This window comes from Paramisgurnus dabryanus, chromosome 18, assembly GCF_030506205.2.
Source record: "Paramisgurnus dabryanus chromosome 18, PD_genome_1.1, whole genome shotgun sequence".
NCBI classification, from domain to species: Eukaryota; Metazoa; Chordata; class Actinopteri; order Cypriniformes; family Cobitidae; genus Paramisgurnus; species Paramisgurnus dabryanus.
Window position 1 is genome coordinate 22,604,358 of NC_133354.1, and position 27,869 is coordinate 22,632,226.

At 38.3% G+C, this 27,869-nt stretch overlaps 3 protein-coding genes across 3 annotated transcripts; 2 read left to right on the forward strand and 1 right to left on the reverse strand.

Moving 5' to 3' along the window:
* Positions 1 to 626: 626 nt before the first annotated feature.
* On the forward strand, positions 627 to 4,307 carry lig4 (ligase IV, DNA, ATP-dependent). The gene is made up of 2 exons (XM_065287302.2): positions 627 to 844; positions 1,209 to 4,307. The coding sequence occupies exon 2, from the start codon at positions 1,221 to 1,223 to the stop codon at positions 3,948 to 3,950; it is 2,730 nt and encodes a 909-aa protein (XP_065143374.1). The 5' UTR covers positions 627 to 844; positions 1,209 to 1,220; the 3' UTR covers positions 3,951 to 4,307.
* Positions 4,308 to 6,387: 2,080 nt separating this feature from the next.
* Positions 6,388 to 12,502, forward strand: cdc23 (CDC23 (cell division cycle 23, yeast, homolog)). Its single transcript, XM_065287305.1, has 16 exons — positions 6,388 to 6,502; positions 7,085 to 7,157; positions 7,338 to 7,475; positions 7,561 to 7,603; positions 7,932 to 8,037; positions 8,597 to 8,729; positions 8,814 to 8,991; positions 9,192 to 9,289; positions 9,374 to 9,455; positions 10,069 to 10,222; positions 10,304 to 10,423; positions 10,513 to 10,588; positions 10,868 to 10,929; positions 11,011 to 11,089; positions 11,890 to 12,009; positions 12,169 to 12,502. The coding sequence occupies exons 1-16, from the start codon at positions 6,393 to 6,395 to the stop codon at positions 12,334 to 12,336; spliced, it is 1,740 nt and encodes a 579-aa protein (XP_065143377.1). The 5' UTR covers positions 6,388 to 6,392; the 3' UTR covers positions 12,337 to 12,502.
* A 29-nt stretch (positions 12,503 to 12,531) lies between these two features.
* kif20a (kinesin family member 20A) lies at positions 12,532 to 27,639 on the reverse strand. Its single transcript, XM_065287303.2, has 19 exons — positions 27,488 to 27,639; positions 27,003 to 27,183; positions 26,521 to 26,634; positions 23,711 to 23,830; positions 23,383 to 23,521; positions 23,120 to 23,295; positions 22,937 to 23,042; positions 22,317 to 22,529; positions 22,077 to 22,188; positions 21,442 to 21,516; positions 21,213 to 21,356; positions 20,961 to 21,129; positions 20,737 to 20,886; positions 20,499 to 20,638; positions 20,302 to 20,404; positions 16,717 to 16,987; positions 16,438 to 16,529; positions 15,996 to 16,133; positions 12,532 to 13,538 (listed from the first exon to the last, which is right to left on the reverse strand). Exons 2-19 carry the CDS (start codon positions 27,171 to 27,173, stop codon positions 13,194 to 13,196), a joined length of 2,778 nt encoding a protein of 925 aa, XP_065143375.1. The 5' UTR covers positions 27,174 to 27,183; positions 27,488 to 27,639; the 3' UTR covers positions 12,532 to 13,193.
* Between the last annotated feature and the right edge of the window lie 230 nt (positions 27,640 to 27,869).

A 27,869-nucleotide genomic window follows, 5' to 3' on the forward strand; every position in this document is an offset into this window, starting at 1 on the left:
CTCCACTTCCTGTATTAGTTTTTATATGTAGGCCTATTCAACTTGTTCTTGACTTATGACATTCATATTTTTAATGAATTCCTTTAAACTTTTGTATTGGTGTTGTTGTATTATTTGCCGTTTATATTTCACACAGAAACGTATTTGTATGTCTAGACTTAGATTACATCCCAACATTACTAAGAAACGTTTTCCAGTAATGAGCAGTTCACCTTTGTTAATTCTCCTTATAAACATCTTAATGTAAATGCATTTGTTGGTATTTAAGTTGCATCTATTTAATCCGCGATAAAATACGCGAACGCGATCTCTTCCGTGGTTGACGTTTGCAGTCCACAACACAGCGAGATTCATGAAGCGTCCGGCTTGCCTGCACTTTTTTCACTCCTCCCCTTACTGCAGCAGGCTTATATTTCAGGCTAGGCAAGCTGCATCTCAAACAAGCCTCTTTTATGCATACTGTTGATTCGGACATACTTTTCGTTCGCCTACTGCTTTTTGCCTACTATATAGTATGGTATATGGAAGTAGGCGGTTTGGGTCGCAGCCGCAACCTCCGATCTAACAACAGATGGCACTGTCACCGAATGAGTGGCTTCGTTCACTAAAGGGTTAAGACTAAAGACATTACGTCATTTCCGTGTGTTTCATCAAAAACATACTGACGTTCAACGATGAGGAGCAAATTACGTTTAACAAATTCATTTTGTACAGTTTTAAAATAAATGGTTTCATATGTAAATCTAAACGGGATTTATTAAATAAACCAATTATTTAGAAAACGCTTTGACCGTCGATGTGAATAATACGGAAGTTAACATAAATCGTCTTCATTCTTCCACAGGTGAATATGTTTATTTGTTTATTTTGTTTATATATTTCCTGTTGAATAAATATTATTGTTTGTTTGACCAAACAAAAACGATTAGAGCATGTTTGAGCAAATATTTCTAAAGTTGTCTGCGTGATGTTTAATGTTTAAGACTTGTCAGATATTCTTTCTTTATATTATTAATGGTGTGTTAGTGAAATGGCTTAAAATTGGTTTGTTTCTATCTATACTTTTAACTTAAAAATGAAAAACACTTTTTCTTATGATAGTAAGACCAACTGCTAAATATTCGTTTTGTAAGGCACAGTGTTTATATTTGAGTTAAAGTCTGTAACGTTATGTATTTTGCATTAATTTATTTATTTGACTCTCACAGTTTTCATTTACAATGATGGAAAGTTCTTCAAAAAGTGATGCCACAACACAAACATCAGTTGCTGCGGAGGTTCCCTTCATCAACCTCTGCACCGTTCTGGAGAAAATCCAGAAGGCCAAACTCCGACCGGATAAAGCCACAATCCTGAAGGACTTCATTGATTCCTGGAGGAATTTCCACGCAGCGCTTCACAAGAACAACACGAGCACCACAGACTCGTTTTACCCGGCCATACGTCTCATCGTGCCTCAGTTTGAGCGAGAGCGAATGGCTTACGGAATAAAAGAGAACATGCTGGCCAAACTTTATATTGACGTTTTGGGTCTACCTAAAAATGGGTCTGAAGCAAACAAACTTCTACATTACAGAGCCCCGACTACATCTCAAGGGGAATCAGGTGACTTTGCCCTCATGGCCTATTTTGTCCTCAAAAGCAGGATCACAAGTAAAAGTAACCTAAGCATTAAAGAGATCAATGACTTTTTGGATTCAGTAGCTATCAACAATGCCAGCAAACAGAAGGATCAGGTGAAAAAAAGCCTTTTGCATGTGATAACCCAAAGCTCAGCATTGGAACAGAAGTGGCTTATTCGAATGATCCTTAAGGATATGAAACTCGGCATTAGCAAGGAAACAATACTGAAGGTTTTCCATCCAGACGCACCAGAATTTTACAATGTCACCACAAATCTGGATAAAGTGTGCAGAGAACTTCACGATCCGTCTGTGTCGCTGAGCGATGTGTCCATTAATATGTTTTCCGCTTTTAAACCGATGCTGGCCGCCGTCGCCAATGTCGGACAAATAGAGAAGCAAATGGGCAACCGGCCGTTCTATATCGAGACAAAACTTGATGGTGAACGCATTCAGTTGCACAAAGCTGGGGATGTATACAAATACTTTACCAGGAACTCTTACGAGTACACGCAACAGTTTGGAGCCTCTCCCCTGGAGGGTTCGCTCACACCCTACATTCACAACGTCTTCAAACCTAATGTCGTGAACTGCATACTGGACGGAGAGATGATGGCCTATAACCCTACGGCTGAGACCTTCATGCAGAAAGGCAGCAAGTTTGACATTAAAAGGTTGGTGGACGACTCCGACTTGCAAACATGCTTTTGTGTGTTTGATGTCCTTTTGTTAAATGACCAGAAATTGGGAAATGAACCGCTGAAGAAGCGTTACGAAATTCTTCACACCATCTTCACCCCCATCAAAGGTCGAATCCAGCTGGTGTCTAAATCCGAAGGTAGAACCACGCAAGAAGTGGTGAACGCCCTCAATGAAGCCATTGATAGTCGGGAAGAGGGGATTATGATTAAGGATCCCATGTCCATCTACAAACCGGATAAACGTGGTAAAGAATGGCTGAAAATTAAACCTGAATATGTAGATGGTCTGATGGATGAACTCGATCTGTTGATAGTTGGTGGCTACTGGGGTAAAGGCAGAAGAAGCGGCATGCTCTCGCATTTTCTCTGCGCGGTAGCCGAGGAGCCGAGTCCTGGGGAGAAGCCGACGGTGTTCCACACTATCTGTCGCATCGGATCGGGCTACACTTTGAAAGAGCTTTATGATCTCGGGCTGAAGTTGGCCAAGCATTGGAAAATATACAACAAAAACAGTCCTCCGGCATCCATCTTATGCGGAACGGAAAAACCGGAGGTCTACATAGAACCGCGGAATTCTGTGATCATACAAGTCAAAGCGGCAGAGATCGTTTCCAGCGATATGTACAAAACCAACTGCACGTTACGTTTTCCCAGAATAGAACGAATCCGAGAAGATAAAGAATGGCACCAGTGCATGACATTGCCTGAACTGAGTCAATACCGTTCCAAAGCTTCTGGAAAGCTGGCATCCAGACATCTCAACTACCAAGAGGATCAGCCTGAAAAGAAAAAGCGCAAACTAGTGGTCAAACCCAAGAAAACCATCGGTGTTATTGACCACTTTAAATCTCAGGATTTATCGGCGGTCACCAAAGAGACGGATATGTTCGAAGGGGTGGAGTTTTGCGTGATCAACGGAAACGATAAACGTTCCAAGTCGGAGCTTGAGAGGGACGTGGCCCGCTGCGGAGGCATTGTCGTGCAGAACCCTGGAAAGGATACGTACTGCGTGATCGCTGCTGTGCAAAACATGAGAGTTAAGAACCTCGTCTCCTCAAACCAACACGATGTGGTGTGGGCCACTTGGCTTGTTGAGTGTTTGGAGAAAAAGCAGGTTGTGCCGTGGCAGCCGCGTCACATGATCCACATGTCGCCTCCCACAAGGGAACACTTTGCCAAGGAGTACGATAAGTATGGAGACAGTTATTACGTCGACACAAATGAACAGCAGGTCATGGATGTGTTCGGAAGGATTGGACCTGTAGATGAATCTCCATCTGTGGCACAGATCGAAGAAAAGTTTGCCTGGGATGACTTGCTTACTAGCATTTTTAGGCCTTATTGCGCATACTTTGATCGGTGTGCCGACTTAGGAGATGCAAAAACCCTCATCCGGGGAACACGTTTGGACACGCGAGCTTTAGAATTTCGATTCCATGGTGGTACAGTTGTGGAGGAACTGAAGGAAGGAATCTCGCATGTCATAGTAGATGGAGAGGGAAGGATTCTGGACTTGAAGACGCTGAGACGTCTTTATACAAAGAAGTTCAAAATCGTTCGGGAATCGTGGGTGACCGATTCCATCGAAGCAGGCCATGTAGTGAATGATGTTGACTACCTCGTATAACAATGATGTCTACTTCATAAAAAGTTAAAACACTTTTAAAATACAGGTTTTAATATAATAATAAAGAAGAGCCTATTATCATCAGAATTTCAATGACGAAAAGCTTTGTTTTCACTTTGGGTGTAATTCCGCCTACATGTTGATGTGTTCTAAACAAATTGTCATGCAAAATAAAATATACATTTGTATTGTATCCTGATCAGGAAAGGTAAAGTTTAATTTTCAAATAAAGTAAGTTGAAGATTTTGGAAAATGTTTTTAATGTATATATGCTGATGTAACTGCACTATACAGTACACACTGTACGTTCCTTTAGTTAAAATTATATACAAAATTAAAGTAAATTTGATCCTTGAATCATTTAGTAGTTTTATTGTTGCTGTTAAAATGTTCTTTCTGTTAACTTCATGACTACTGATATCCTTGAAATTCATTCAAACAGTTTTTCAAACAAACAAAATTTCTTATTGTCTGTAATGTGAATGACTGTGATGTTTCCTAGTTATATCATTTCAAGAGCTATTGGCGAGTTGTTAAACGCAAGCACTCTTTACATTATGGTTATGCCTGTAAATTTAATATCAATATTTACACTTGGTAATTGGAGTAAGCACTTTATAAAAATTCTCCCTATATGTAAGGTTGTTTTTTTGCTTACATCATCAGAAAAAAGTTAAAAGTTGTCCCTGGGATGGATCCTTTTAAGTAGTTTTGAATAATTACCATCATTGTACCTTTGTTTCCGAGAGTGCACCTTGCCCACTAAGTGATGTTTTGCATACAATTTTTATTGTTACAAATATTTGCCTGCATTATCTTGTATTAAAATGTTTAGTAAAAGGAATATTCTGGAGGGTGTTATGTAAATAAAACATGATTATATTTTTGCTCAAATTATCTAATTTCCATATAATACTTCACAATACTATAGGAAAGTATCCTCTGTAAACTCACATAAATGTTTTCAGTAGTTTCCTCAGAAATTTAAGCAATGACTTAAAGCGTGCTTAGATTTGGCAAAAATCTTTTCATAAAATGAGATCTCATAATTAATTTCTCAGATTCTTCAGACCAAATTGATGGCTCCAATAAATCTAAGATTGTTTTAACTGCCTTAAATATTTTTATGATACTCCACAACATCATAAATACTAATTTATAATCATTAAATCAATATTTGGGACACAATGACAAAATGGTGGCCATAAAACTGTTTTATCATAGTGTACAAAAGACCAACAAAGCTAATTTTGGGTCTTTTAATTTAGATAGGCTTTATTTAACTAATCAATAAATAAATCTCTTTTAAAAACTCTTTGTAAACAATTAAATCTATGAATATTTTAAAGGCAAATAGTAATTTTTTTCTACTTTAAAATATAATAGCAATGTCTCCAAAACACACACACACATATTAGTTTAAATGCAGCTATTGCAACAACCATTTATTTTTAGGAAATATTACAATGTAAGAGTCTATTTTTATCAGTTAGTTTAGTTTTATAAAAGGCTTTCTTCAGTATTTTATTTATTGCATTTATTGTCTGATGTAGCTCTGTTTTATTTTATTTACAAAAGAGCTCCAAGAACAAAACTGTTACTTTTCGGCTCATTTAATCCATGTAAAATAGAAGTTATTACCAATTCAGTATTGGCATTATCAAACAAAAATGAAGGGGAAACACAATCAGTTCTGAGGATTACATGTGTGCTGTTTTTTGAGATGATGATACATGAAACTGGCTTTGTAAGTTACATGCTTACAATACAACTGATAATCTAACATCTACAAATCTGGAGCAATTAGTTACAGCCATTTTTACCATAATTTGTCAAATAACATAAATCAAAGGTATAGTTTAGCGTATAAAAATCTCAGTTATAATATAGCCTATTATTGAGAGACTAAAAGAAAAGACTCTTTTTATTATAATCTTAATTTAAGCTTTAACACTTGGATGTTAACACTTGCATTGAAACAAGCTGCATCAGTATTCATAAGGCCTTTTTTAATTAATATGGTCCATATTCACTATTAAGTGTGGCTTTCAGTTCATTTTCCAGTGCATTAAAAACTGTGGCTTTATCCACTACGATGTCTAAATAATTTACTTTACGACCAAGACCTGAGAGACAGAAACCTCGGATGAGTTAAGTAAAACCTAAAACACATTTACATGGATCACTCATGTAAATGTTAATACTATAATTTCGATTATAAAATGAATTAGACAAAAATCTATAATTAATTTTCGTGTTACAAATTATCATGGTATTACCTCCTAAACAAACAAACAATTTTTTTTAAAGCAACAATTAATATATATTTTTAAAAGGTTTTCATATCGCAAATTAATTCATTTTCCACAGTCTTGTAAACCAGTCGTCTGACCAATCACGTCTTGCGCTCTGGTGACGTCCACGTGACGTATATATGAAAAAATGGCGGCTACCCGTAGCAGTGAGTTTGGTGACTTGGTTCAAATAAAAAAGCAACTTATTTCCATCATAGCACAATGCAAGGAGAGAGGACTCGTCCACAGCGTGAAATGGTAAAAAAAGCTTTGATTTATCATTTAACGTAAGTGTTACAAATACAGTTAGTGATGTAAGTGCGTTGTTTTCTTGGTTGACAGTTAGCTAGCGTGACAGCTAACGCAATGAAATAAAGAGACAAAATATAGCAAAACCTAGGTGTAATGTTAAATAAACTGCATGTTTATATGTCATGTGTGCTTTGTAAACGTTTCGCCATTTCAGGGGCATTTTTCTGTAGTCATTCACAAAGAAATATAACGGTGTATCAAAATAAATATTACAATGATAACATTACTGTACGTTACCATGGTAAAACACCACAGTACTTTTTGTAAAACAAGATTAGCAGCATACTACCAAATTGATTTGTCATATGTATTTATTATTATTATTATTTTATAAACACGACTAAACTACTGAGTATAATATCTTGAAATGAGGCAAGTAAAAATATATACTCCCAATAATAAGAAAGGCAATGATTATATCCCACATTATGTGACAAATAGGCTTACATGTTAAATACTGTAGCTAGACAGTAATGTACAGAAGGGAATTTATTTTCATTGGTCTGATTTTTGATTTCTGTGTTGCAGGGCATCTGAATTGGCATTTTCTTTAGACCCTCTTCCTCTGAATGAGATCCCTCCACAACCTGACCTAACCGAAGTCAGTCTTGAGTTCTACAACTCATTTTTTGTACTCATAGCGTTATGTTTGTCATGTAATGTTTGGTTAAATAAAGTTAATTTTTAGTGAAACTTATTTCAACACTCTAGTATTTATTCTCTGACTTCATTTACTTCAAATAGATATGTTTTGACCGAATCGTTTTTTTCTGTCTCCGAGGAGGATGCTCAGGATTTGGATGCTCTTTGTTTGGCCAAATCATATTTTGATTTGAAGGAATATGATAGAGCCGCGTATTTTCTCCGTGGCTGCCGGAGTCAGAAAGCATATTTTCTGTATATGTATTCACGCTACCTGGTAAGAGAGAAATGGCTTGTGTTTTTCTCTGCTTCCATGTTTAAAAAGGGAATGTGAAAAAATATCCTGTTTTTCCTCCTCTCAGTCAGGGGAAAAGAAGAAAGATGACGAAACAGTGGACAGTCTTGGTAAGCGAGAACCTTTAAATCTATTAAACACCATTTCCAGCACATAAGGTGCTCCTGCATAGCTATTTTGACCCACAAAAAAATCACTAAACCCATTTGTTGACTACCTGGTCTGGTGCCCCTCCCAACCCATGCAAACACACATAGATGATTCGACCATCAGTCGACTATCGGCAAGATTTGACAATTCTGATTCGAATATGTAAATCCTTAGTCGATGGACACCCCTAATACCTTGTAATGCACTGCAAGTCGCTTTTAATAAAAGGCTCTGCCAAATGCATACATGATATATGGTCTCCTTTGATAGACTTGTATATGGTTGCAGGTCCTTTGGAAAAGGGTCAGGTCCGAAATGAAGCCTTGCGGGAACTGCGAGTGGAGTTGAGCAAGAAGCACAGTGCAGGGGAGCTGGATGGATTTGCACTTTATCTGTATGTATAATTTAGAGCGACAGTTCTCAACTGATGTTTATTACCAAGAAATAGGAGAAAATAACGTTTAATGCAAATTATAATACATAAGTAACTGTGCATCAAGGGAAGTAAAATGTGATGTACACATATGTTTTTTTGTATGGAAACCTAATCTTGTTCTTGTTTTCAAGAAGACACTTTATTTTTTTTTCTTCTATTGTAATAAATAAAAGTATATATTTAATACAAAAAATTATCACAAAAAATGAAGTAAAAAAGTTACACTTTTAGTTGTTTTACCAACAACGGCCACTAGGTGTCTGGTTTGCTGCATACTCTTGTTACGAATTAATAAATTACTGTCACTGCATTATTATTACTGGTAAAATGTTTTGAGATATGAAGATTACATTTTTAGACATTTCCAATGATATATAGTTTATGATAGATACAAATTTAGAATTTAACTCTGGTGTCCCGCTCACGGGATAGTGCCGGATCCTAACAAAGATCTACAAAAAATGCTGGTAGTTTTCTCCCCAAAGTAAGCTAATGCGCATCCTTTATTTTACGCCAGTTATGGTGTAGTTCTACGGAAACTAGATTTGCTGAAGGAGGCGGTGGAGATCTTCGTAGCCGCGACACACGCTCTCCCTATGCACTGGGGATCGTGGCTGGAGCTTTGCAACCTCATCACCAATATTGAAATGGTACGTCTTTATCGATCCCATCATGCCTCGTATGTTTAATAAGTAGATGCACTTTCATCAGCTTCTCCACTTTGTCTTTCTCAGCTGAAGTCCTTGTCTCTGCCAGACTGCTGGGTGAAGGATTTCTTCATGGCACACATGTACACTGAACTCCAGATGATCAAAGAGGCACTCCAGAAATATCAGACTCTTATGGAGGCGGGGTTTGGCAAGAGCACCTACATCATTTCACAGATCGCTGTGGCTTACCACAACATACGAGGTACTTACCGTGATGAAAATATTTCAGTTATTTGAGACTGAGACTGTGATGTTTTAAAAAGGCTTTAGGCAGCATGTACGTATGTACTGTAGCTTAAAGGAATTAATGGAGGAAAATTTTTTTTGACTTGACTTGAATGTGTCCATAATAATATATATATATATATATACAGTATAGTAATAATGATATTACCTCCCTAGATATTGATCAAGCATTATATCTGTTTAACAAACTGCGGGACCAGGATCCGTTCCGCATCGAGAACATGGACACCTTCTCCAACCTCCTCTATGTTCGGGTGAGATCACTTGAATGCATTTATGATAATGTTTTTAAGTACTTCAAAATAGTGTTGTAGACAAATGAGAAACTTTTCCTTTAGACCATGAAGCCTGAGCTCAGCTACTTGGCCCATAATCTGGTGGAGATCGATAAATACAAAGTAGAGACCTGCTGTGTCATAGGTGAGTATTTAACTCTAATGCAAAACATCACATGAACAAATGTGAACAAATACACAAAAGAAACATTGCATGTTGTTCATAGTACAGCAACTTTCTATTTTTTAGATGTGTCAGAGTAAAACGGACAGTGGACCATGGCCTTGGTCGTAATTTATTGATAAGTTATCATTTGGTGGATGCTTATGAGCTCAACTGATGCTCATTTTTAGATTCATAAGTTTACACCCCCCTTGCAAAAAAATGATAATAAGATAATTATATAAAATAAATAAGCTTTCTGTTGATGTATAGTTTGTTAGGATAGGACAATATTTGGCAAACTATTAGAAAATATGGAATTAAGGGGGGATCAAAATATTGAGAAAATCGCCTTTAAAGTTGTTCAAATCAAGTCTTTAGCAACTGCATCTCTACTCACATAAATAAAGTTTTGATATTTTGAAATGTATAAAATATTTTCATGGTTCATGATCTTTACTTAATATAATAATGATTTTTGGCATAAAAGAAAAAGCTATAATTTTGACCCATACAATGTATTGATGGCTATTGCTACAAATATACTTATGCAACTTATGGCTGGTTTTGTGTTTTTTTTTCTTTTAATCAACAGGTAATTACTATAGCTTGCGGGCGCAGCATGAAAAGGCTGCCTTGTATTTCCAGCGTGCACTGAAGCTGAATCCACGCTGTCTGGGTGCCTGGACCCTCATGGGTCACGAGTACATGGAGATGAAAAACACATCCGCTGCCATTCAGGCTTACAGGTGCAGTACATCTGATCTACAAGTCTCTCCTCATAATGTCTCTCTAAACCATATTTGTTAACGTATGCCTTCATCTTTTAGACATGCGATTGAAGTGAACAAAAGAGACTACCGTGCATGGTACGGACTCGGTCAGACCTACGAGATCCTAAAAATGCCTTTCTACTCGCTTTACTACTACAGGAAAGCCCATCAACTCAGGTGAGCATAACAACGTGTAAATCTGTCAATTCAAATCAGTGTTTGTAATGGACCTGTTTTACATTGAGTTCACTTGTGTTTGGTTTTAGGCCAAATGACTCCCGAATGCTTGTGGCTCTTGGTGAATGTTATGAGAAACTGTCTCAGCAGGTCGAGGCCAAGAAGGTAATCGGCTAAGATTTTGTTTAGCACAGTATATAGTCATTTTTTGTGATTTACTGTTGTTTACTACATAAAATCATCCTACAATATTTTGTAAAAATATAACCTTGATATTTTTAAATAAGGCCATGTCAAAGATTGAAATCAATCAACTTTGATGCTCCTAATTTCATCATTATATTTTAAGATGTTAGCCTGGATTTTAAAGAGGGTCACGTTTTAAACCAAAGGCATTTTGGACTGTATCTCCAGTTTTATTGTGGTTGTTTTTTGTGTGTACAGTGTTACTGGAGAGCATATTCTGTTGGGGATGTGGAAAGAATGGCTCTTTTGAAGCTGGCGAAGTGAGTGAATGTCAGCAGTAAAAGTTTTAAGTGCGTAGGCTTTTATTTTGTTGTGATCTGTTGTGCGCTTGTTTTTTTTAGGCTTCACGAGCAACTGACTGAATCTGCCGAAGCTGCACAATGCTACATTATTTACATCCAGGATATTTTCTCAAGTGGAGTAAGTCTTTCTGGACTAGATTATACATAACTTAAAGTTGGGCTTAATGGTTAGGGAGTCGGGCTTATAACCCAAAGGTCGCACGGCCAGCAGTTTGACTAAGGTGCCCTTGAGCAAGTTTAGGCTACCATACTTGAGAATCAATCTTATAAATGTTTTCTCACATTCATAACTCGCAAATATTATTTGGAAAAGTTACATTGAAGCTTAAAAAACTTCCTGAATGTGACATTGCATGGTTGTTTACACGCATTTCATTCATCAAGTTTTATTGAATTATATATTTGATCATGGACCACAAAAGCAGACTTCAGAAGCAAGGGTATATTTCGATTTTTCTTTTTTGCCAAAATCATTAAAAAATCATTTTTGCCAAAATCATTAAGATTTACATAATGTAAAGTTCATGTTCCACAAAGATATTTTGTAAATTTCCTACCGTACTTTTATTTTTGTGAATGGATGCAGTTGCTAAGGACTTAATTTGGACATCTTTATAGGCTACTTTCTAAAAAATTTAAATTTTTTTATTCTTATTTTTTATTAGTGCCATGGTTGTATAGTACAAATTAAGTGCCAGTATTATTATAATAAGATCCCCTTTTGACATCACAAGGGGAGGCAAATTAATGGGTTGATCTTTTTCAAATTTTCTAGGTTGATAAAAGCACCAATTTGGCACTTAAACAAAGGAAAAGTCAGATTTTATTGATATGTCCCCTTTAAAATGGCACAATTTTTTAACATGTATAAATGTATTTAGACTTTAGACTAATCTGATGGATATTTATGTTATTTAGGAGCAGTTGCAGCACGCTGAAGTGAGCACGGCGCTAAGATACCTTGGCCAATACTACTTCAAAAACAAACTCTACGATGAAGCTTCCCTCTGTGCTCAGCGCTGCTGTGACTACAACGATGTACGTTTCTTTTCACATTCACAAAATGTGATTTACAGAAAGGATTTGTTAGCAAATCCGATTATTTAGAACACGTACATCTTAATTTAACTAACCCTTGTCTCTCATAAAGCTTTATTAGTCGTCTAATTTATGAACTTGTTAATTGTCTTTTCTCAGGCACGTGAGGAAGGCAAGGCATTGTTGCGACAGATCTCCGCTGTACGAGAACAAGGAGAGCCTTCTTCTACAGACCTGACCTTACCCTGCGTCTTTAACCCGCTGTCCAACAACACGACTCCAGTCAGGAGAGTTTCTCCATTAGATCTGTCTTCTGTTACACCTTAACACGTGTGAATTAAGGATCACATTTGTCCAGACATTCTGCATACTAAAATTTTTGAACATTAAACGTGGATGTCTGCGTTCAGATATGAAAGCTCTTCATGGAAAATGTAAATAACTTTTGTATAGACAACCGTACACATTATACTAAATAAAACCAAACTGAAGCAAGCCATAGCATTGAAATGGTTTATTGCAAAGATCACACAAGTAGTCCAGGTTTTGATAGGAAAGACAGACATTTAAAAGTGACAAAACATGCAACCTTCAAACTCATGCAAAATGTGCAAAAGAGCAGCCAAAGCAATAATGTAGTGCTTTCACTGATATAACCCTAAACATCTGGTCACTTACCAGAGACAACATGCCAACAAAAAGCATGCATGTTTACTTGGTCACTGCCAAAGAAAATCAATGTTTTATTATAAAATTAAACTGCAAAAACATCACCCATGTACATGTTTTTGAAGGAGTAACAATGAATATTATGTATACATACTAGATGTATAAATGGAGCTATTTTCTGTTATACATACATACAGCTAAGTTTAATTTGCTTAAGTATAACGTGATACATGACAAGATGTCATACTCAAGCATGTTATCGTTCAAGTCACACCTAAGTTACAGTAGTGCATTACCATAACATTGAGCTTTTATTGTAAATACTCAGGTGTGCAAGCAGTTCAAAACCATCAAATTAAGAGTAAAACATTCATTTTTTTGTCAAAACAAGATGCACTTGTAAGTAACAAGGCCACCTGATTACATTATAAAAAGCTTGTGAATAAAACAAGTATATACAAAAAACGTAAAAATATTTTTAAAACGGCAAAGCCTTGGTTTGATCGTTAAAGCTCTTAATATTTGGCCCTGCGTCCGACCGGAGTAGATGGAGGTGATGGCTGCCGCGAGCGCAGGATGCGGGTGTAGGGAGTGGTGACCTCGGGCCGCTGTCGTGCGGGGGTCTTTGAAGGCGTGCGTGTGGGGAACAGGGAGCGGAAGAAGGCTCGTTTCTCAGGAGGCTGGTTCTCTATGCAGGCTACAGGTGTGGCTCCACAGCCTCTCTTCTTGCAGGAGCCTGGGGTCGCGGAGGCCTGGGGTGGCAGCTTAGATCCCTGCAGTTGCGCTAGGGTCTCGTCTTTCCTGCGCAGGTCTGCTTTGACCAACTGCAGGCTTGTGTGCAGCTCTACCAGCATTTGGTCCTGGCAGACAGAGAAAGGAGAAGGAAAGGGGAGCGGACAGGGTTAGAGAGACCTGAGGGTAAAACGTGAGGCTGGAAAGTGGAGTTATATGAGCAATCTCAGTGTTTTTAATTCATTCACAGAAGAAAATATCACCAAGTGGAGGATTAAGAAGAAGAAACAGCATAACAGGATGAGAATAGAGCAGAAGTGAAGCATGCAAATCATTCTTGTGATGCTATGAGGATTTTTTACTTGTTATAACTTAAAAAAAAAAATCTAAATTAGGGTAACAGGCTTTAGGGTTAAAGAGAGAATATAGAAAGAAATAAAGACAGGAAAAGATGTTTGTGCAGTATAAACTTAACTATGCAAGCAGCACATGACAGTCAATAACTGTAAGAATGATAACTTTGATGAACGGTCATAAGTAAACTAAATCAAATGTGATCCCGAATGCAAGTTGTTTAGTCCTAAAGAATCTGGGCCGAGATGACTAGGGTTGGGAATCGAAAATCAATCCATTAATGAAAATGTAAAAAGCATCTGCTATTCACTGTATCAATTTTAAAGTGTGGTCGTGTTTGAAATATTGTGCAGCTAGAGTCTGTTCTGATAACACACGTCGACACTTTTTTTTATAATAAATATGCAAACTTTTCTATAACAAGACTTTGGTTACTACAGTCAAAAAGGATTTACTTGCTCAAAAATAAACTACTTTGCATCACGGTCAGTAACAAGTAAACTGTAAAACATGCCCTTTTGATGGAATAACCCAGCATTTTTATTAGTGTACTTGTTGCTGACTGTTATGCAAAATAGTACAATTATAGTCAGTGTTTTTACAAGTATATCATTTTTATTTTGAATACTAAGTGATTAATTTTTTAAACCACATTGGAAAATAATTTAAACCCAACCCTTGATGACTATTAAAACATGACCAAATACACTGCCTTTCAAAAGTATTCATACCCAATTAACTTTTCCACATTTTTTTTCACATAACCACAAATAAAATTTTTTTATTGGAATTTTAAAGGGACACTCCACTTTTTTTTAAATGGCTCATTTTCCAGCTCCCCTAGAGTTAAACATTTGATTTTTACCGTTTTGGAATCCATTCAGCTGATCTCCAGGTCTGGCGCTAGCACTTTTAGCATAGCTTAGCATAATCCATTGAATCTGATTAGACCATTAGCATTGCGCTCAAATGACCAAAGAGTTTAAATATTTTTCCTGTTTTAAACTTGACTCTTCTGTAGTTACATCGTGTACAAAGACCGACGGAAAAATAAAGTTGTAATTTTCTACGCCGATATGGCTAGGAACTATACTCTCATTCTGGCGTAATAATCAAGGACTTTACTGCTGTAACATGGCTGCAGGAGGTGCAATGATATTACACACAGTGCCCGAAAATGCTATTGAAAGTTACCAAGGGGACTATCTTCGGGTTCTGCGTAATATCATTGTGCCTGCTGCAGCCATGTTACAGCAGTAAAGTCCTTGATCATTACGCCAGAATGAGAGTATAGTTCCTAGCCATATCTGCCTAGAAAAATTTGAACTTTAAATTTTCTGTCAGTCTTAGTACACGATGTAACTACAGAAGAGTCAAGTTTTAAATAAGAAAAATATCCAAACTCTTTGGTCATTTTTGAGCGTGATGCTAATGGTCTAATCAGATTCAATGAATTATGCTAAGCTATGCTAAAAGTGGTAGCGCCAGACCCAGGGTTCTGCTGAATGGATTCCAAAACGGTAAAAACTTAAAGGGGAGCTGGAAAAACGAGCATTTTTCAAAAAAAAGTGGAGTGTCCCTTGAAGTGTTAGTGGAACATAATTTTGAAGTTGAAGAAAAATTATAAATGAAAGAAATAACTGAAAAGTGTGGTGTGCATTTGTATTTAGCCCCCTTAACTTTGATAACCCCAACTAAAATTCAGTTGGACCATTTGGCTTCACTATGTGTAATTTATTTCTCAGTATAAATACAGCTGTTCTGTGAAGCCCTGAGGTTGTTGGAGAACACGAGTGAACAAACAGCATCATGAAGATTAAGGAACACACCAGACAGATCACAGATAAAGTTGAGGAGAAGTTTAAACAGTATTCAGTTATAGAAAATATCCCAAACATTAAAGATCTCACAGAGCACTGTACAAGTCATCATCCGAAAATGGAAAGGGGAGGGCACAACTGCAAACATGGTCGTCAACCTAAATTAACAGGCAGGGCAAGGAGAGGAGAAATACCCCGAAAGATGTGCAGCTGTAATTGCAAAGTATTGACTCAGAGGGGGCAGAATACAAACACACACCACTCTTTTGTGTTGGTCTATCACATAAAATCCCAATAAAGTACATTTTTGTTTGTGGTTATAACGTGAAAAAGTTCAGTGGGTATGAATCATTTTGCTAAGCACTGTATTCCTCACCTAAACATAAATAGCTTTCTGTATTTGCATGTTACCTGTTTGGCGAGTTTACTGTCGGCAGATGTAAGTGCGTGACGCAGCTTCTCGCCGTCTGTGTTGCGGCAGCAGGCTCTCTCTCCAGACTGCAGCTTAATGCCCAACATCTGTAACTCGACCCGCAGCTGCCTCAGATTCTGCATGCAAAACAACACACAAACATTGTCTAAATTTACAGTCCACTACATCTCAAAAGAGACCCTGAACCTAAGTCTATAAAAATGTTGTTTTTATTGTGCAATAAAAGTAACTATAAACATTTCTATTAATGCATTCGGCAGGCACTTTGATCCAAAGCAACTTACATTTCATTACAAGGTATACATTTTATCAGTTGGCATGTTTCAAACCCACAACCTTTTGTGCAGCTAACACAATGCCACTTAGTGAGCTACAGGAACAGTATGGTCCTATGATCGATCGATCTTAAGCAGTACTCACCCGCTGACCCTCCTCTAGTTTTCGCTCGGCTGTAGTTGTTACATTGCTCGTGGTGCCAGTGAAAGGGACGTTTTCATGGCATCGCTTCAGTTCTACAAACACACATTTTGTCCAGTTATTCACATTGTCCACTTCTAAGTCAATAACCATTGATAGAGTTCAAAAACAAATCTGATTTGTAAAATGTAAGTGGCTCTGATCTGTTGTGTGAACTTAATTAACCCAATTATGAATCTTTATGTCAGAAAATACTTTTCGTAAATCGCACGCAGAATTTACCGAGCGTTTTGAGCCGCAGTTCTGTTTGCTTGAGGTCCAGCTCAGATTTACATTGCTCCAGTTCAGTTTTACATTGCTCCAGCTCAGTTTTACACTCCATGAGTTCTGCACTCTCGTGATACTCCTCGTGTTTGTGTGTTGAGGCCAGGCGGCGGGAGCGACGTGGAGCGTTACCCTCTGTCAGAGGTGGGAACATGGGAACGGGGGCTATACCTCCATCTTCCTTCTCCTTAAGGGCAGCAGCAAGTTCTTTGATCTCTTCATCTCGTTCCTTCAAGAAACAAAAAAAACATTAGATGCTGAAAAAATGAAACTAGGGATGCAACCGAGGGGCAACCTTCCGATCTCTCTGATGAAGCCAATACGGAAGTGACTTAAACTGCAATTCATCGACTGACCGCTTGAGGCTCCAAAAGGGAGTGAATCCCATAGACCTCAATGTTAAAATGCTCAACTTTACAGTAGAATATAATATGTTTACAGCCTGATACAAAAAGTGTTATTGGTCTGTATAGTTAATTCTGCCCTTCATGACAACTGTGAGGGGGTGAATATTTTTGTAACTCATCCGTTTAAATTATATTAAGCCTTAAACTTTTGCATAATTAAGGGCGTGGCCACTTAAGTGGGGGTGAACGGCCACTGCTGTCACTTGAATCGAGCTAGGTGGGCATGGTTTCAGCAACCAGCCACATCAGCTTCACCCATAGAGACAGAGCGCAGTTATGCAAATTTGAAAACCACACCCACCGCGGGAAACAATCCAACCGTCTCCATTGACTTTGTATTGCGAGAGGCCGCCTCCTTGTCATTTCTGGCTTATAACAAAAACTAGGGCTGGGTATCGATTCAGATGTTCCAGATCGATTCGATTTCGATTCACAAGCTATCAAATCGATTCGATCCCGATTCTCGATTAAATTTTCGATTCTGGTTCTCAGGTAGGTTTTTATACTCGATTCTCGATTCAACTCAATGAATAAAGATTTAATACACATACTATATAAAAATAAAAAAAGTGAACATCAGTTTACAAGTGGGTAATTAATAAAAAGAAATTAAAAGCCACAACACGTCTTGCTTGCAAAATCTAAAATGCTTCCATTCCTCCTTTTAATTTTTGCAGAAATAAATATGAAAAAAAAAATCGATTCTGCTCTTTGAGAATCGATTTTTAATCAACCACGTTTTAAAAATCGATTAATCGAAAAATCAATTTTTTTGCCCAGCCCTAACAAAAACAGAATAATGCCTAAAAGCTGCTGTGTGACAATATGTACAGCTAACAAGCCAAAGAACCCAGAAATACGTTTTTATAAGCTGTCGAGCCGTAAAAACCCAGCTTTTAAGGAGAAAAAAAGTGGATCGCCGACTAAGTTTCTCTCTAGTGGATGCAGTTCTACTAATAGGAGTTTTATGAAAAGTTGCCTGTTTCCAGTTTTGTGTCTTTAAACGCTTGTTTTTTTGGGGTCTACAGCTTATAAAAACTTATTTCTGGGTTTTTTGGCTTGTTAGCTGTACACCTTGTCACACAGCAGCTTTTAAGTATTATTCTGTTTTTAAGTTTAATCTGTAAATTTTCTGGGTTTTGTTTATTTATATTTTGACATTTAAAGATGTCTTACTATTCGAAAACTGCACAAACTTATTATTTCAGGCTAGAGCTGTGCAATTAATTGTTGTTGGATTAAGATTTCTGCACATTTTGATTGCAAAAACAAGATAATCTAAGTTGATCAAAAATGCATTTCAAAAGAGGAAAAACATATAGATGTCGCACTGGACTATACGTCGCGTTTATTTAGAAAATTATTTCACAAAATCCAAGCCGAAGAACAAACATTTAATCTGGAAAGGCAAGTTATTCAACTAAACAATTGCAGACAGAACAGCAGGCTGAATAGGTGTCCATACATGTTAAAGTAACATTAACATTTATTTACCAAACACAATAGCCTATCGAACATACCTGGGAGGGGTAAATAGGCTAAATTAACACGACAAGCCAAATCAAGTTTAACAAGCTTCCGAAGTCATTCCGCATCACTGAATCCATTGAATTACATAAATACAGGAGCAGCATAGAGCAGACTATCGCAGCTGTAGACCGTAATGTTGCGTTTACACCAGCCGCAGTAGGGGCGGCAAAAACCCGCTATTCGCGCGTAGTTGGATGCTTGAACATTTGAGTTCACTCGCTTCTTCCGTGTGTAAAATTCTAGTCCTGGGAGGGGCTTCTGCAACTCTGCGGAGTAGGGATGCACCGATACCGATATCGGCCTCAATACCACATTTTCAAAAGTACTCGTACTCGTTAAAAGTCCCCCGATACCTGGAATTGATACCACGGTCTGAGAAATGTCTATGTTTGAGCGGCGTGTAAGGGGTTAATGCCTCGTGTGTTGTCCAAAGAGGCAGAGTTTACAACAAACTGGAAAACTAGTCCTTTGTTTTTTTGTTAAATTATATGACTAAAGCTGTTACCTGTAAATTTAAATCATGTTTTTTTATTAAGTACTCAGTATCGGTATCGGCAAGTACTGAAATGCAAGTACTCGTATTCCAAAAAAGTGGTATCGGTGCATCCCTACTGCGGAGACTCCGCCACTCGGCTCGCTTACTGTAATCACGTCACTACTATAGCAAGGTTCTGATTGGTTAACGTGGCGTGGAAATCCACGGAAGTTCAAATTTTCTACCTCGGCTGGTGTAAATGCATCATAATGGTTTCTCTTGGTTCATATGAATTAATTTTGACATATAAATCGCAACTGACTAGAAGTCACAGGACTAGGGCTGTCACAGGACGTAAAAAAATCTTTTTTTTTACGTGGTCAATTCAAAATCGATTCTCAAAGAGCAGAATCGATTTTTCTCTTTCGGATTTATTTCCGCAGACATTGAATGTAAGATTAATGTTAATCTAATTACTAGTCTTCTTCACTAGATGTCACCCTCTTTTTTGTCTTGTGCGATGTTACCAAGGAGCGAGAGGTGAGCCTGTCATTCATTCATTCAGTGCTCAAAATGGCGGTTTCAGCTGCTTCATCGACGTTGATGCCACCTTCACATAAAAAGTCAGAGGTATGGAAGCATTTTAGATTTCACAAGCAAGATGACGTCAACAATGTTGTGGATTTTAATTTCTTTTTATTAATTACCCAACTGTAAACTGCTGTTCAATGTTCTTTTTTATTAATATAGTATTTGTATTAAATCTATATTCATTGAGTTGAATCGAGTATAAAAACTGACCCGACAACCAGAATTGAAAATTGAACCGAATCGATTTGATAGCTTGTGAATCGAAATTGAATCGATCTGGAACATCTGAATCGATACCCAGCCGTACGCAGGATCAGCCAAACTATGAAAAAAGTGTGACAATTTATAGTTCGGAAAATACATTATTTATGTCTTTATCAGATTAATCGGGCGAAATAATACTAATAATAATAATAATAATAATAAATCCAATTATTTCATTATGAAAAAAATAAAACCACCACTGATCATCCACTTTAAAGGCACAAATAACAGGCATTACTTCACACAATTACTTTGGTTTGTTGACAGGTTACCGACCTCTAACTCTTGGCTGTAGTATTTTTTCAGGCTGTTTTTTAGGTTGTTGAGCTTGTTCTCGCACCTCTTCTCCATCAGCTCTCTCTCATTCTCCAGCGTCTCACTGCGCCACAAGGAAGAAGTTAAATGCATCCAACTACACCAACACAACTTCACAGTGATAGTATACATGGATATATTCCACTTCGGTTGGCTACCTGAAGTCGTCCTGCATGCGGCTGATGACCTCCATCATTTCGGTACAGACCTCATCTCGAACCTTAGCCTCCAGTTCTTCTTTCTCCTGCCGCTGACGCAACACCTCACGCTTCAGAACATCGATGGCCTTTAGGAGGGCCTGCCCAACACAAAGACATCGAAACACAAATATATTTTAGAAAGTGCAAACACACAAATACTGTTGATGTTTTATGCACCTAACTGAACTGAATTTACCTCTGGATCAAACATGGTGATATCTCCTTCCTCGTCACTCTCCTCCTCTTCCTCTTCTAGCAGAGTTGTGTCATTGTGGTGAGCTTGCTGCTCATTGAGCAGGGACAAGATGTAGGCCACACGCGTCTTACTGCACGGGCCGTGTACAAGCTGAATGAAAGATCATCAAACAGTTGAATACTTGTGTGCTTCATTCACAGGAAAACACAAAAGCATCTTTTTACCTGTGTGGCAATGGCCGAGAACTTCAGCGCTTGGAGAGTCTCGTCATAGGTGGAGGCACACGGGTTGATGTTGACCACCATGCAGGAGCGTCCACGACCACAGAAGAAGCTCTGGAGGACCCTGGTTAACTTACTGTCTCTGAATGGAACGACCAGAGGAGGGCGTGACCTGTGGAGAAAATAATTTGTAAGCAAGCAATGACACTCAACGGGTGAGTGATGTTTCGGATATGATAGTCGGTTGGCACTCACTTATTGGTCTGATTGTGTCTCAATGCAGTCATGCAGCGTCCCAGTGTGAGCAGGGAGGTGTTGATATTGTTTGCCTCTTTCATTCGGTCTCCATTCTGTTGGTCTTTACAGCGCTCCGACCCTGCCAGATCACACACCGAGAGCCTGTTGGAAAAGAAAGTAAGGCATTTAACATGACGTGTTTCAAAAAAGTAGTTTCAAAAAGAAATCTGAATGGACTGAGACTTACTCGCTGACTCGGGCTGACTGTTTCAGATCTGCTTGCGGCTGGACTTGCAGAATGCGGATGGTAAAGATACTATGACTAAAAAAAACAACAACAAAATATAATATGATCATGTTCCTATTCATTTAGTTTTAATACAATGCTAACCTTATTTTAGTCAGCTATAATACACTATGGGGCGGTTTCCCGGACCAGGATTAGCTTAATACCGGACTAGGCCTTAGTTTAATTAGGAAATATAACTAGTTTTAACAAACATACCTTACTAAAAACATTACCTGTGTGCATTTTGAGGTAAAACAAAGGGCACTGATGTATTTTAAGATATGTCAGTGCAAGTTATTTTCCATTTGGAGAGCTCTTAAAAGTGTTTAAGTCTAGGACTAGTCTAATCCCTGTCCAGGAAACCGCCCCTATATTACAAATAATACACATATTTTAAGCATTAGAATGAAAAATAATAAAGAATGACTTTTGTGCGCTCGCTTTGCTTGCTTCGTCACTTTTGTTTTTCTTCTTATGCACTGGTTTGCTGAGCCGAACAGTCAATCAGAATGATTCGACATGGTAAATCAGCAAAAAAAACCTGCAAAGCTTGGTGTGTACCTAGCTTTCTAAATATAACGTTTGGCAGGTACCTGCGGCTGGAGTTGTGATTTAGCTGAGTGCTGGCAAAGCTTTGGTTACGTCGTCCAACTTTAAGTACTTTCCACGCCTCTTCTGCACTGCGCACGTGAATCCAAGTCAAATCTAATAAGAGAAGGTGAATTATTCAACTACAAATGTTCTCTACATGTATTCAAAATAAATCAGATCAGTCAGATGAAATTAATGAAAGAATAAGTGATCAAATAAGCACTTAAGTGTGCAAACCCTACCCTTCACGAAGGGGTTTCCATGTTTGTCATCGCTGAGGCGTAGGGTTGCTCTCTTGTGGGACTGAAGAGAAGGTGGAGCATCAAGGAGATCATAAAGAAATTCGTTGTAGATCTCGTAGAACGAGACCCATACTGAGAACTGCATCCCTTCTTCAAGATCCTCACCACCACTTAGGGATAAGCCATTGGCCTCCAGACAAACACCATCTGAATCTGGAGAATAAAGACAAAGCTTTGTCAAATAAATTTAGTCATGTTAGTAAAAAAAAATCCATAATTTGAAACCAACAAAGTCAGCTGAATAGAAAAACCAGGCTAAATCCTAGTTAAATGCGAAGTGCATGATTTTTGAAAAAACACTTTGGAAAAAAAGGTAGTCAGGCCACACTTGTAGCCAATCAGGAGTAAGGGGTGTGTCTACTAACTGACATCACTGCCTGGGTTGCGTATGTGTGGGGCGGGTCAATCAAAAGAAGGTCCAGATTCTCTTGGGGTAGGGGTGTGTTTGTTTAGGTGATTTCAAAATGTCAACACTGGCTTTCAGAGATCAAGCACCCCGCCTTTAACTTAAGAAATGTTAAACATGTAAAGTGAGATTATGTATTAGCTCAGATCCTCACCTTCCAGCTGTGTTGCTATGTGACTGGTAGCTGAGAGTCCACTAATACCGCTGTCCCAAGACAAACCACCACGCAGCCTGGACTGATGTCCACCTGAGCTCTCATCCTAAACACAAAAGTATAAAAATACAGTAAGACAAAAATAAATGATTCATCATTCTGATTCATCGTTTCTCCTTTTACCTCTTTTAACAAAGCATCACGGCGTATTTCCTCAGCACGGATCTCACCGGTGCTCAGTTTACGGATCTCCTGGCTCAGTACAGGCTTGAGGTCCATGGCAGAGTAAAGCCTCCCGGACAGCTTAAGAAACACAGATACCAACGCTCGTGGCAACAGACCTGCTTCTCCACCTGTGCCTGTTCAATGAAAGCAACAACAATTCAGGTTATCTCAAAGTAGAGCACATATCAAAATGAAAGGGAAGGCAGTTTTGCAGTTCGTACCCTGTATGGTGTAGGTTTTGCCCGAGTTGGTCACACCATAGGTATAGAGGAGACGATTCTCTCCACGCAGAACATCTCGTATCATCTCTCGTATGGTGTGATCATAAACTTCCTGCTGCAAAGTTTGTGGTCCAAAAATCTATAGGGACAAAACACTCTGCTTAAGTAGGGGAGTATTAGTATTTTAACAAACCCAGCTCAAAGTCATTTTTTTTACATTAACATTGCGCTGCTAATGCAATGCTTTACCAGTTGAACAACATCAACACAGCTTTTAATTCAAGCTGTAAAATGAATCTAAGCCTCAGTTTAACTTGGGTGGCATTACCTTTGTGAAAGTAAACTTGTGCAGGCTTTGAGCGACCCCTCTCTCTGCGTTCTTCATGTTGTTGGAGTCTTTAGGCGCTCGGAGTAGCAGACTGTCCTCAGACTGCACGTTCACACAGCCCTAAACAAAACATTTAAAATTACAATAAAGATTAATGATTGACCGACATGTTTTTTTTTTATGGCCGATGTCAGTACTGATGCCGATATAACACAAATTTAATAACAGAGATAAACAAAAATATTTACAAAACCAACCCAATTCGTGTTATAGTCACAAAAATTTTATTAATGCTTTTGTGTTATTGACACAATTTTCTGCTGCTTCTGCGACTTCCTAACCCAAATACCAACTCTTACCCCAAATCCAGGCGAGAATAGTTTTAAAAGCGGGCGGAAAAACATTGCGTAAAATTACATCTTAACGCAAACCCCGAATCTAACCCTAAACCCAAACGACAATTATTTAAAAATAGGAAAAATGATGAGAGAAAATTTTTTTTTATAAAATGAAACGATAAAGAAAGGCGTGACACAGAGACGAAAAAACATTTATAGAAATTCGTGCTGGGTAGGACAAAAAAAGACATTTGTGCTCCAGAGTAGTGATAGACCGATATTTTCGAGTTTTATGTGTGTCGGCATCGGACGATACATGGCTGCCATGTTCGCTGATTTTTCCAACATTATTTACAGACAGAGTGCGGGAAGCCGCAAGCGATTGCAGGTCATGTGACTAAAAACAACCAACCTTTCCATGACAACGTCGAAAGAAAGCTCGGCCTAACAGCTGATCATTGCTGCACAAAGCGGGTTTTTATTTCTCATCTCTATGTGGCGGTTTCCCAGACAGGGATTAGACTAGTCCTAGACTAAAATAAATGTAAGAACTGTCCAAACTTATAACATCTCTTTTTAACATGTCTTAAAATACATCAGTGCTCTGTGTTTTGCCTCAAAATGGACACAAGTAATGTTTTTAGTAAGGCATGTTTGTTAAAACTAGTTATATTTCCTAATTACACTAAGCTCTAGTCCTAGGTTAAGATAATTCCTGTCCGAGAAAGCACCCCTATATATATATATATATATATATTTGTAGTAGTAAAGTGCTAGAAATCAATATCCTTTATTGAAAGTTCCTCATCATTGTGTAGAGTACAGTTCATGGTTCCATAGCACCCTCACCTGTATAGGGCGATTTATAGTCGTGCGTAGGTCCTACGCCGTAGGCTATCCGTAGCCTGTGCGTAGCTCTGCGTAGCCTGACGCGCACCTCACAAAATTTCTAACAGCGCGTCGGCTCTACGCGGTCCACCAGAACCCCTCCCGTCACGTAAAAAAAACTGCGTCATAGGTATTTCCGTTTGAGACGGTGAAAACAAAGATGAGCCAAGTTGAGGAGTGATTTAACTCAAACTGCAACATAAGTCGCTGTTTATTTACTTCCATCATTGCTGGTCTTCTCAAATTATACACAACAAGTTGCTGTTTCTTCTTCGTTTGTGGGTTAACTTGCTTAGCTTCTTCTTCTGTGATGACTTCTGCTGCTATTGTGGTTACACGCGTGATTACTGCCAACCAGCGGTTTCGCGTGTGTTTGCACGTCGACGCGGACGGCGACGCACAAGTATAAATGAAAACCGACGCGGAACCTACGCCGTAGGACCTGCGCACGACTATAAATCGCCCTTATCAAAAAAAAAAAAAAATCTGTATCGGCACTGGAAAATCCATATCGGTCGATCCCTACTCCAGAGGCACGAAGACAGCAAAAAATCGTGTCAATAACACAAAAACATCACTAACACTTTCTTGACAATAACACGACTTGCCGTGAGATAGGGTAGCACATATTTACACAGATCGGACACCTCACGGTACGGTTTTAAAGACACAATATGTTGGATTTTCACAACAAGAGATCGCTATTTTACAACAACAAAGGCAAAAATACTGACACTATGTTATAAAACTGTCTGCCACTTCCACATTTGTCCCCTTTTTTTGTCATAGTTTATACAACTAGAAACTGAGGATAGCATGGATATTAAGTCACTAAAAGGGCGACAATTACAAGGGAGACAAGGGACGAGGCAATGTTTAAAATAGGAATTTTTGAATAAACAAATCCTTCTGAATTTTTGGGATAATGCAAGTACACAACTGCGTTTAATATACCATGCTGTGGAAGTGTTTTTTTATATTTTATTACAAAAATTGTACATATTGTGGCTTAAATTAGATTTATATGCTGCCCACCGGAGTGTTGTTGTGTGTAACGTATTAGGGCTGTGTATTGGCAAGATTCTGACGATATGATATGCTACACGGGTTTGTGATACGATACATTGTGCTTCTGTGAGCGAGACTGTATATTGGGATATTCCTTGTTTTGGGAATAGAATAGGACATAATTTTAGGAAAGCTGTCATCAAGAACACACCACCATACGCCAACGTTAGGAAGAACTTCCTGTCACTCTTGAAGTTTAGAGATAAGACGACAGCTATCTATCGGTCGGGATGTAAACTCAAAACTGAACAACTGCTATGAATCTTGTATGAAAAACAAAACCGATATTGCGTTGAACATCGATACAGTATCGACAAGCATGTGTTTTTCTGACACCCCATAAAACAACAGAACAAAACTGAAAATTTGTTGGCTGATTGAAAAGATTTAAATATCAACCACTGCAATTAGTTTCTGACTAATAAAGACCAATCAAAGACCAGGTCACAACAGCCAAAAACACCCCACCCAGTTTTCCTCACCCATACAGGCGTGTCAAATTCTTCATGACTTTACCTGTTCCTCTCCCCGCTCTTTCTCAGCTTCGGTTAGAGGACGAATCCGCAGGAAGACCTTCAGTTTCTCTGATCCATCATCGGCGCTTCCTATTCTGCTCACATCGCTCTTGATCTGTTCAGAGCAAAAATAAACAACAACCAAGGATATAAAAGCTGCGAAGGATCACAGAAGAACTATTCATAAAGCAGTTTGTTTTACCAGGGGAAAACTACATAGCTCACAGCAACTTGTAATGAAAAGAAGAACTGTCAAGTTTAAGCCACTAGGAATGACTGAGTAAACAACAATGCCAATGCCAAGTATCAAGGCATAATGTGACAATTCAGCAGATCTGGGCATTGCCATGATGACTAAACAGATCAGATACAGCCTGTAATACAGTCCAGGTAGATACTAATGTAACGTTAATAGCATTTATACATTTACAAGCGTTACATTTACAAGCTTGACTACCCTAATGAGAAGTCATAATATCATACCACTTTAGTAGAGTCTGCAGCAGGGGCTATGACGGAGATCTCCGGCAGGTGAGACACAAATCGCTGAGATTTTATGAGACCTCCGATATCAGCAGCCGTGGATTCAAATACAGCCCCGCATTCATCCTCATCGGACAGTATTCCGCACGGTGACGCCAATGTCAGGGCCATTATAAAAGATCTAGACACGAAAACATGAACGATTGTTGTCCAATCACGACATAGGCATTAAATGTACCGTTTCGACTATTTATTAGCAAATACAAAACTTTAGCCAGCTAAGCTAGTTGCACTAAAAATTAAACCTGCAAACAAGACATATTGACATTATTAATAACAAAAACAAAATACGTAAATATTTTAAACTATCGCTTTCAAACTGAAGCAAGAAAGTAAAGTGTACGTTATTTGACTGACTGGAGGTTAGAGTTGCTATTAGCAGTTAGCATAGCATATCGTTAACGTGATATATTACAAAACGTTACCTTGTTTGATGTCCTCGGGCGAAAACTACGACGCAAAATGATAATTTAACCTATATAAAAATGACCACGTGCGCTAACCTAAATTAATAAAAAATTCTGATCATGTAAACTGTACGGTGCCCTACTCAACACATCTGATCTGTTCACCTGTATAACACATTAACCGTTACTGAGACGACAACAAATTCAAAGACAGCGCTCTACGCTCTCCGCCAATCACAGTGTAGCAGTGCTCCAGCTGCTGACCAATCAATCACTTGCGAGAAAAAATGTACCTGTGATTGGCTAATATTGCAACGTCGCCCCTCCTTAAGAGGTGTTCCGGTGACGTTTAAAACACAGACTGCTGCGCAGAACGATCGGCACATGCATCAGATACCGC